This window comes from Megalobrama amblycephala, linkage group LG13 (genome assembly GCF_018812025.1).
Source record: "Megalobrama amblycephala isolate DHTTF-2021 linkage group LG13, ASM1881202v1, whole genome shotgun sequence".
Classification (NCBI taxonomy): Eukaryota; Metazoa; Chordata; class Actinopteri; order Cypriniformes; family Xenocyprididae; genus Megalobrama; species Megalobrama amblycephala.
This window is the reverse complement of record NC_063056.1, coordinates 40,572,536-40,582,956: the sequence shown is the minus strand read 5'-3', so window position 1 is coordinate 40,582,956 and position 10,421 is coordinate 40,572,536. Positions and strand designations below refer to the sequence as shown.

The following is a 10,421-nucleotide window of genomic DNA, read 5'->3' as shown; positions in this document are numbered from 1 at the left end:
TTTAATTTTTAGTAACAGTAATACAGCATTTTCTCCATCATACAATACGTTTTAAAATTAATTGCATGCCATTTATCAACACAATCATCCAGCATTTAATATGATATTGTAAAATCGATCTATCTTACTGCAGTGTGTAACAGTGTCTCACAGCAGCCGCCGAGTGAACGCACAGAGTAACGTTATAACATCATTTTCAACACTCTCAAATGTATCTAATATGATAAACAGAGCTGCGTTACCTCATACTCATGACCGGAAAAGCGGAAGCGGCGCCGGCGACTGTGTCATAATAAAAGTCCCGCTGTTCGTGAGGCGTGTGCTGATCAATCGCTCCAGCTCCTCGTTCAGCTCCACAACACTCGTTCCTGCTCTGCTTCATACTACAGTAACGTTAATAATCGCATCCATGAACATGATTTCTGCACCTTTAAAGGGGTGGTTGATTATGATTTGACTTTAGTTAGTGTGTAATGTTGCTGTTTGAGCATAAACAACATCTGCAAAGTTACGACGCTCAAAGTTCAATGCAAAGGGAGATATTTTCTTTTAAGGACTACAACAAACGGCTGGTAAGGACTACAATGAGTTTTATCCTGGGTTAGTGACATCACAAACCCTAATATTTACATAAACCCCCGCCCCCGAGAACACTCAACAAAGGGGGCGGGGCCATGTTGGGCTGCTTTAGAGAAGAGGAAGAGTTGTTGTAGTAGAGTGTTGTTGACATGCCGTCATTTTACGCCGGACTGCTTCACAAACGAGGGTCAATTCAACACAAAATATGAACATGACGGCACATGCTAGTGGATGAGTTGAATCAACTCCACAGCAACTACATCAATTTATCCACTAACCGTTCAGAAATGTCTAAAAGTTGTAACTTCTTCCTGAGTCTCTCCATCAGTGTCGACTCTGGTTTGAACAATGTAAGGCTGAACACCGTCATCATTTTGGCTGCGTGAGATTCTCCAGCTTTGTTGTTGTTGAACTGTTAAAGCTCCGCCCTCTTTTGGAAAGGGGGCGGGAGCAGCAGCTCATTTGCATTTAAAGGGACACACACAAAAACGGCGTGTTTTTGCTCACACCCAAAGAGGGGCAAATTTGACAATCTATAATAAATGATCTGTGGGGGATTTTGAGCTGAAACTTCACAGACACATTCTGGGGATTATATTACATCTTGTGAAAGGGGTCCCTTTTAAGTCCTGTAACACGTTCCATCAAGATAAAAAGAAACAACAGACTTTTCCCAACACAGAGCGCTCTTTCACCAGTGGAGAGCGAGAGAAATGGCTCCTTTCTCGGAGTGATTTGTAACTTACAAGATTGTTGTTTTTGCCCTTTCCAAACACACACGGGAAGTATGGTAGAATTACATAAAGGTCATTCTGGCAAAACCATTGATTTGTTTGTTTGGCTTGAACAGTATTAGAGGGGAGAAGTTCATCCTGCTCGAACAAAACTTGGCTTCATTTGTCATGTCGCTTATAGAAATGACTTAAGCGAATCAATAAAGCAAACGACAAGCAAGGTCACAACATCACGGCAGAAGACTGCTCACAATATCTTGTTCCTGCGCTCTTAGCATGCGTTTCCAGTGTTTGGTTGTGGTTTCAGCTTCAGCAGTTGAGTGTAACGGGAGGATTCGTTCAGTGCGGCGCTGCTTTCCTGTGCCAAGACTGAAATCTTTGGATTTGCAGAGTCATGCAGGCTGCATCGAATCAAGTTAAAGGCATCTATTCTTGTTTCATATCATTCTCACAAGCTCACAATGTCATTTCAGAGGTTTGATAGAAGTTTTGGCACCTTCTGAGTAGCTTCTTTGGACAATCTAACACATAAATTGCACATTCCCTTTCCTTCAATTGTCATACAGAAAATCATTTCCACACTTTGAAATTAAGTGGTTGAATCTTATCAGTGCATTCATTAATTCTGAATGATGCTCTATGCAGAAATAACTAGAAATGACTGACCCATTGTGTGGGAAGGGAAAAACACGCAAAAGGACAAAGGTGCATTATCGTTCTAATTATGCAGCTATATATCAAATAAATAAATGTACATGAAACATTGATTTGAGTTTACTTCAGTGGTTCTCAAGTGGTGGGTGGCTGTGGACAGCAGGGAAAAACAATGAAATGCAAATAATACAATGCAATTAAGCATGTAATCATGTATAGTTAGGATAACGACATAGAAAGGAAAAGAAAACCCTTCCCACAACTTTTGTTGACAATGCCCAAGGCTGTGCATCCAATCAAACAAGCTATTTTGGTGCAAATTCACCTGCAACTATTCAAATTATACCAATTCCAACTTGGACAGATTGTGTAACATGTCCTCATCCTCAAAAACTATGCGGAAGGTAAAAGAAACCAAACTCATAAACATGGTTACACAATGTGTTTTATGTTATGAATTATCTGCATAAATAAATAAATACATAAACAAATAAACAATTTATTTCCCAATTTATTTATATATCAACACATAAAATCAAACATTAAATAAATAAATACCTTATTTTATTTATATATTGGGTATTTAGGGTATTTATAGTTAAAAGAAAATAAATAATGAATATATAAATTAAAAATACTGATTTTTTTTTAAACAGATTTTATAGAGAGAGAGAGAGAGAGAGAGAGAGGGTATTTTCAATAAATAATTAAAAAAAACTATATATATATATATATATATATATATATATATATATATATATATAAACACATAAAATATATAATATAACATAACATAATATAACACATAAAATAAAATTGAATTCATAAATAACATATTTTATTTATATATAGGGTGTATAGTGTATTTTTTTCTAACAACTTATAAAATCATACATTGAATGAATGAATGCATGAATGAATGAATGAATGAATGCATGAATGCATGAATGAATGAATGCATGAATGAATGAATGAATGAATGAATGCATGAATGCAAATGCATGAATGAATGAACGAATGAATGAATGAACGAATGAATGAATGAATTAATGAATTAATGAATTAATAAATCAATTCATGAATGAATGAACGAATGAATGAATGAATGAATGAATGCATGAATGGATGAATGAATGAATGCATGACTGAATGCATGAATGCAAATGCATGAATGAATTAACGAATGAATGAATGAATGAATGAACGAATGAATGCATGAATGAATGCATGAAATCATGAATGAATGCATGAATGAATGCATGAATGAATGAATGCATGAATGAATGCATGAATGAATGAATGAATGAATGCATGAATGAATGCATGAATGAATGCATGAATGAATGAACGAATTATTATTTTTTTTAAATCATGTGAGAAGAAAGAGGCTGTGGAGAGACACAAGAAAGATGAAACTAGCACAGATATGAAGGAAACTACTGGCCTTGGATGATTATACAGTTTAACACTCATTATAGAACAACAACCGATCACAGAAAGCAGCAATCATAACAATTATAATGCCGTAACAATCCAGCACGCTTCTCACCATATTGTTGGTGGATCGGATCCCTCAACTTCCAAAGAGTCGAGTTTGCTGTCCATCTGGAATTCAGTGAAGACCAGTGAGATGGTGTCTCCTGGATCAGCGAGGATGGTCCACGTACATTCACCACTGCTCTGATAGTCCTTCTGAAAGTCTGGACTGGAGATGCTGCCACTGGAGCCTCGGAAGGTCCCGCCACACGTGTCCTCCGCTGGTGGACAAACACACACACAGCGTTAACAAATATCATCTATATAGTGTAACACAACACGTGTGAACTGAAGACATTATTTTCAGTGAAACAATATTGCATTATGAAAAGAGCTTTCCAAATAAAACTGACTTGATTTGACTTGAATCATTGAATTATTGACATTATGATTATGGCAGAAGATGAGCATCACACAGTGAGGGCGAAACTCCCCCAAAACGAATCTGGGTGTCTTTTTGCGTACTTGGCCAACACTGGATTAGATTGTTGTCTGCCAACAAACCAAATAATCAGCGATAAGAGCCATTATTGTACATCAGGTTGATCGCACTAATTGCTGGTTATGTTCTGAGGAACAGAAAGATTGTTTTAATGAGTATTATATGGGTTTTGCAAGCATTTATTTTTCGAAAACAAAACTAAAATCAACATTTAATTATGCAGCCCGAGTCTGGCTTGAAAACAGAGACAGTGTCAGATAATTAATCTAATTAGCTTCATGCAGGATAAGAGGAAAGCATCTTATCAAAACACTTGCACTTAATGAAGAGTTTTTTATATTTAAAACACATATCAACAGGACATCAGCTAATGCAACATCTTGCACACGCAAGTGGTATGCAAAAAAATGCATTTGATTTTCAGGGTATGACGGATTAAATGGATCATTGCATTGCTCTCATGTCATTTTTCAACTCCATATGTGATTGTGATTTTCATACAATGCAAAAATAGAAACTCTGAAGCTATTTTACATGAAACAATCACTCATAGCGAGCTGTCAAGCTTCACAAAAGCACAATACAGCAAGTATTGCAAGCCTTCTTCTGAAGATATAATAGCTTAATGTGAAAAACAGAATTATTCTGCAGTCATTTATTTATCCTCCAAACCGGTATGACTTTCTTTCTTCTGTGGAACACAAAATGAAAAAAAAGTCTGTTTTGTTGTCCATACAATGAAAGTCAGTGGGGTCCAATGTTGTTTTGATGAGTTTTCTGCAGTAAAGTAAGTCAAACCAGTTTGGAATGACATATATATGTGCCATTCTACAGAACTGGTTCAGGGTCAGAGTTGGAAACCTCTTGAAAAAATGTCTTTTTCCACAAATTTTGTATGTATGCAAATTATATAATATCCAAGGTACACATTTCTATTAATTGTACAGTTAATTCTCATATTGTATTTTTAGAAAGTTTTGGAATATTTTTCCTCTCCCCAAATTTGTCACTACCGAAACACAATCATAAATAATAATTTAATAAGAAGGGTCAAATTGACCTATTAAGATTGTGTTTACATCTACCTTACGTAAATATATTTTTTGCAATTTTATCAATATTTCAATTGTATGAATTGTATAAATGTAATTTATTAGATTTGCTGTATTTTGAATCCAATCTTTCTTTGTAAAAGGCATAAAGTTTATCAAACTGATTTCAAAGTGAAGGATTCATTAGTTTGAATCAAACACTATAATAACATCTTAGTTGATCATTCAATATACTTTATTTTTGACAAAACATGTTTCGGTCATGACAGTAATGTGTTGGTAGTGACACATCACATGACAGGATTTAACTCACATACTAAAACATATTAAAATACTAATGATTTGCATAACTGTACTAAAATTGTGTTTATTTCCCCCAAATAAATGATTATGTGTCCCTTTTGTCACTACCGAAACAGTCACGACCGAAACATGTGGTGAAGTTTCGGTTGTGACAATTTTCGATACTTTTGAGCCGCTCAAAGATGCTGATCAGCACATGGTTATCTAGCACAGTTGAACACACACAAAAACTAAATTTTATGGAATAACACCCAAAAAAGTTTGCTTAATTGCGAAAAAGGTGTTTGTTAGTGACATTCCTTAAAGCTCCACACAGATTTTCAGACTTCTGAACACATTTAATGATGATCTATCTGCTGTGAAAGAGAGGCTGTGAGAGGAGGAACACAGGAATATTTCCTGATCAGAAATGTAGAAGTGTGTTAAAATCAGTCTCAGACAATGACTTAAACACACACTGTTTCGGTAGTGACATGAAAATGTGGGAAAATGATTTTTTTTAATTTTTTTAACTTCACTTTTTTTCAAAGAAATCAAAAATAAATTTTTAAAAACAACAATGGAAAAAATTGCAAAAAAATATTTCAATATCATTTTCAGAAGTTGGAATGTAGGGGTTAGGGTTCGGGACAAACACCTCCCAATTAAAAGTACCTAATAAATGATGATTTTATATTTATTAAGCTTTCTGATATTTTAATTATTGTGGGATTCAACAGATAATTACGGAAGAGGATTAGGGCCAAGCAATAATAAAAAAATAAAATCTCGAGATTAAAGTTGTTAAATTTCGAGAAAAAACTCGTTACATTTCGAGAAAAAAGTCGAGATAAATTGACTTTATTTGTAATTTAAGACTTTATTCTCAACATTTTAATAAAGACATTTTTCTCATTAACGAATTTGTTCTCGTAATTAACGAATTTATTCTCGTAATTTAATGAATTTGTTCTCGTAATTTAACAACTTTATTCTCGTAATTTAATGACTTTATTCTCAACATTTTATCTCGACTTTTTTCTCGAAATTTAACGATTTTTTTCTCGTAATTTAACGAATTTGTTCTTGTAATTTAACAACTTTTTTCTCGTAATTTAATGACTTTATTCTCGTAATTTAATGACTTTATTCTCAACATTTTATCTCGACTTTTTTCTCGAAATTTAACGACATTTTTCTCGTAATTTAACGAATTTGTTCTCGTAATTTAACAACTTTTCTCGTAATTTAATGACTTTATTCTCAACATTTTATCTCGACTTTTTTCTCGAAATTTAATGACATTTTTCTCGTAATTTAACAAATTTGTTCTCGTAATTTAACTACTTTTTTTCTCGTAATTTAATTACTTTATTCTCGTAATTTAATGACTTTATTCTCAACATTTTATCTCGACTTTTTTCTCGAAATTTAACAACATTTTTCTCATAATTTAACGAATTTGTTCTCATAATTTAACAACTTTTTTCTCGTAATTTAATGTCTTTATTCTCAACATTTTATCTCGACTTTTTTCTCAAAATTTAACGAGTTTTTTCTCGTAATTTAATGAGTTTATTCTCAACATTTTATCTCGACTTTTTTCTCGAAATTTAACAACTTTAATCTCGAGATGGTTTTTTTTTTTTTATTATTGCTTGGCCCTAATCCTCTTCCATAGATAATAGAAAGATCTTAGTAAACATCTAAAATTTGAATACATAAATGCTTTTAAATGTGTTTTTTGGTTGTGGGACAGCAGTTTGCACCAATTCTGTAGAATGGCCCATATAATAAATAATGATCATTTTCAATTTTGGGTGAACTATTCCTTTAAATGTAATTGTTATTCAGTGAAAATCTTCCCCTCTGCCAAAGCTCTGAACTCTCATTCACAATGAACTATTACTTTAAAGAGTCTGAACAAAATAAAGAGTGATAACAGTCATACTAGAGTTATTTCCGACAGTGAGAGATATGATTCCCGATTTGTAAATTTCATTATGCGTATTTAAATATTGCGTTTTAAATGCACATGTAGCAATGCACATCTCGTTCATTACGAATCCAGCAGACAGCAGGTGCATTTGATGCTTCAAAGCAGTGAAACATCCATTACTAAAATTTTGAAAGCTTGGGCTTCATATCTATTAATGTGTGCTGGCAGTCCACGTTCCCTAAGCTGTAAATTGCCTTATATGTTGGCATTTCTGGCCTAAAAAGCTATTTTAGGCAAACTCATGCTTTATCACAGGACTCTCTCGACAGCTCATGCAAGGAGAAAATAACGAATGAGTTCCAGCCGCACGAGGGTCTAGATCTGCACAGGCGCCTAAGATGCAGGGAATGTAACATGTTTGCAGTGCAGTGGGGAGTTGCACGTAAACAAAATTTTTGACTAAACAGCAAAAGGCCTCGTTCACACAGCAGCTTATGTTAGTTAAGAACTGTCCACTTTGACAGGAAGAGACCATCTGACCAACATACTGTATAAAGGCACTAATCTATTTGTTTAGGGAAATATGAACTGAAGTAGATTATACCACAAGAACAGACCGGAGAGAAAAAATAAATAAATAAATAAAGTGCTAAATTATGCTTTTTCAAATACTTCCTTTCATGTAGTGTGTAATAAATCTGTTTGTGAATGTAAGAAGCTCTGCAAAGTTGTAAAGATCAAAGTGTACAACAAATAAAGACTCCAAAACAAAATTGGGAAGCTTTAAATAGCATAATAGGGGCACTTTAATGATAAATGATGAAATTTAATATGATAAATTATTTACATTTCTTCCATGCAGCCGTTGTTGTAATATTTTTTCTAATAATAATTCATTGGATGGCCGTCAATTATTCCTTCCGTAATGATAAATTATGGTAGGGTAATCTCCACAAACCGTTATACAGAAAATATCGGAATATATGCATAGATTTCTGATCATCCAAAAGTATTTAAAACTTCAGATCAGTACTTTTCATTAGACATAATACAGAAAATAAAATAAAATTTATTTTAAATTTATTTGTTTTGTTTTTTTTAAGTTTTCTAAATAAAATCTAGTTCATTCAGAATTAACTGCCAACAATACTATCTATTTTCATGCTTCTAATAATTATTTTAGAGTCAAAAGCTTGCTGTGTCAACCCGGTAACTTGTAAACACAACTTTAGCTATGTTTCCATCCACCTATTTTAGGATATTGCATAAAAAATTGCTGCGAAGATGCAAATAAATTCTAAAAACGTGCATAAAAACTTATTGGCTCAATTGAGGCGAATGCATTTTTATCCGAGAAGACGACGTGCATACAGTAAACTGTGATGGAAACACATTTACTGAATAAATGAATCCCTCAAAAACAGGACTTTGTCTCAGAAGAGGCTGTGATTGGATAACTGGAATAACCAGCGGACCAATCGCATCGCAGCATCCCAAATGTTGGTTTGAGTCCAAAGTCTGTCCATCAGAATGATTTGGTTTAATTCCCTCCAGAAGCGTCTCACACGATTGTGTTCCCAAACACCAGCATCCGAACGCAAGATCACATGACAGCGTTTATTGTGTTTCGTCTGACGCTCTGAGACCAACTCATTTATGATGAGCCTGATTGAAGCAACTTCCATTTATTCATTTTGCAGCAATTTCCCAGGAAGTGATGATTTTGCTCTCTTGAACACATGGGATGGAAACACTGCTTTATTCGTGAATATTTTAACTTACAGTCCAATTTTGTGCACAAGTTAAATTTGCAACTTTGGATGGAAACAGCTATTATTTCATTCCAGACTCACTCCTGGAAGCTGCATAAAGCCAGCCAATCAGATTAGAGCTTGCCAGATCAAAAAAAAGTCCATTTTTCGGTTTTGTCTGCAAAATGGATTACACAGAGAGAGAGAGAGAGAGAGAGAGAGAGAGAGAGAGAGAGAGAGCGGTCTGTGGACGGTCCAGAGCTGTGCTGTCTGAAACTGAGGCTATGCAGAAGAGGCAGTGAATTCAAGGCATTTGCTGAATCTAATGTAGGCTGATGTGATGGGAACATGAAAGGTGCTGGATAATAGATCGGTACATCCCTTATCCTCACTCATTAAAGCAGAGCCCAGAAGAAGAAACATCACACTATGAGGGATTAATGTTGCTTTTCAAGACTTCATTTGGATTCTCATTATCTTTTATTCTGAAGGATGAACTGTCGTTTTTGTTCTTTCATCAGACTGAAAGTTCAACACTCCTCGATGAATGTTAGAGAATAAACCCAAACCCTGTTGAATATGATTACATTATCGTTCATATTAGCCCTGCCTGGCTTTACACCACCTGCAAAGTGTATTTCCACACTCAACTGCAGTGAATTGCATCATTTTACGACCGTGTGCCTTTACTTTTCATTAAAAGTCACTGTGTAAAAATGAAATAAAGTTAGTTCTGAGAAGAGATCTAGCATAATTGGTTTGCAGACATTTAAGTGTGACAATGTCCAAATACTTTTTGGGGCCACTTTATAAAAACATCAACTGCCTCAGATTATAAATATGCATCAACACCAAAACTGAAGTATGCATATTAGCATGTCAAGCCTGTAGCATTTCTACGCAAAATGAATATTAAAATAGAAACCGCTTCAAATCAACATGCAATCAAAATCAAATCCATTTACTTCCTTAAAATATATCTTGTTACATACATTATATATATATATATATATATATATATATATACACACTCCTATCTCTTAGGGGTGTAATGGTACATGTATTCGTCCTGAACCATCACAGTACAAACGTCACGTTTCGGTGCATACAGTCAGACGACGAACAAAAGATTCACACTCCAATCCAGAAGGGGGTGTGCGGTAATGCAATGCTGTTTGCTAACCGCCACAACAGGAATAACAACATATGTTTACATGTAATCTCTCAACCAGTGTTTCAACCACAGAAAGAAATCAATAAAACAGCTTGAGAATAATATCTCACGTAGCATTACATTTACCTCAGGTCAGTCATTTAGTGTCCGCAGCATGTTAGTTCACTAGAGAAATGAACTCTAGAGAGAGAATTTCACTAAATATATGCACTATATTAGCTTATATATTCATTATATTTACTTTACTGTACCTGCTGTACTGAACCGTGACTTCAATA

General features: G+C 34.4%; 1 protein-coding gene across 1 annotated transcript in view; it reads right to left on the bottom strand.

Moving 5' to 3' along the window:
• Positions 1–10,421, bottom strand: part of csmd3a (CUB and Sushi multiple domains 3a) — a 343,356-nt gene that overhangs the window by 260,379 nt on the left and 72,556 nt on the right. Inside the window, 1 exon segment of the mRNA XM_048153480.1 lies at positions 3,517–3,724. Within this exon segment, the coding sequence (XP_048009437.1) occupies positions 3,517–3,724 (208 nt within the window).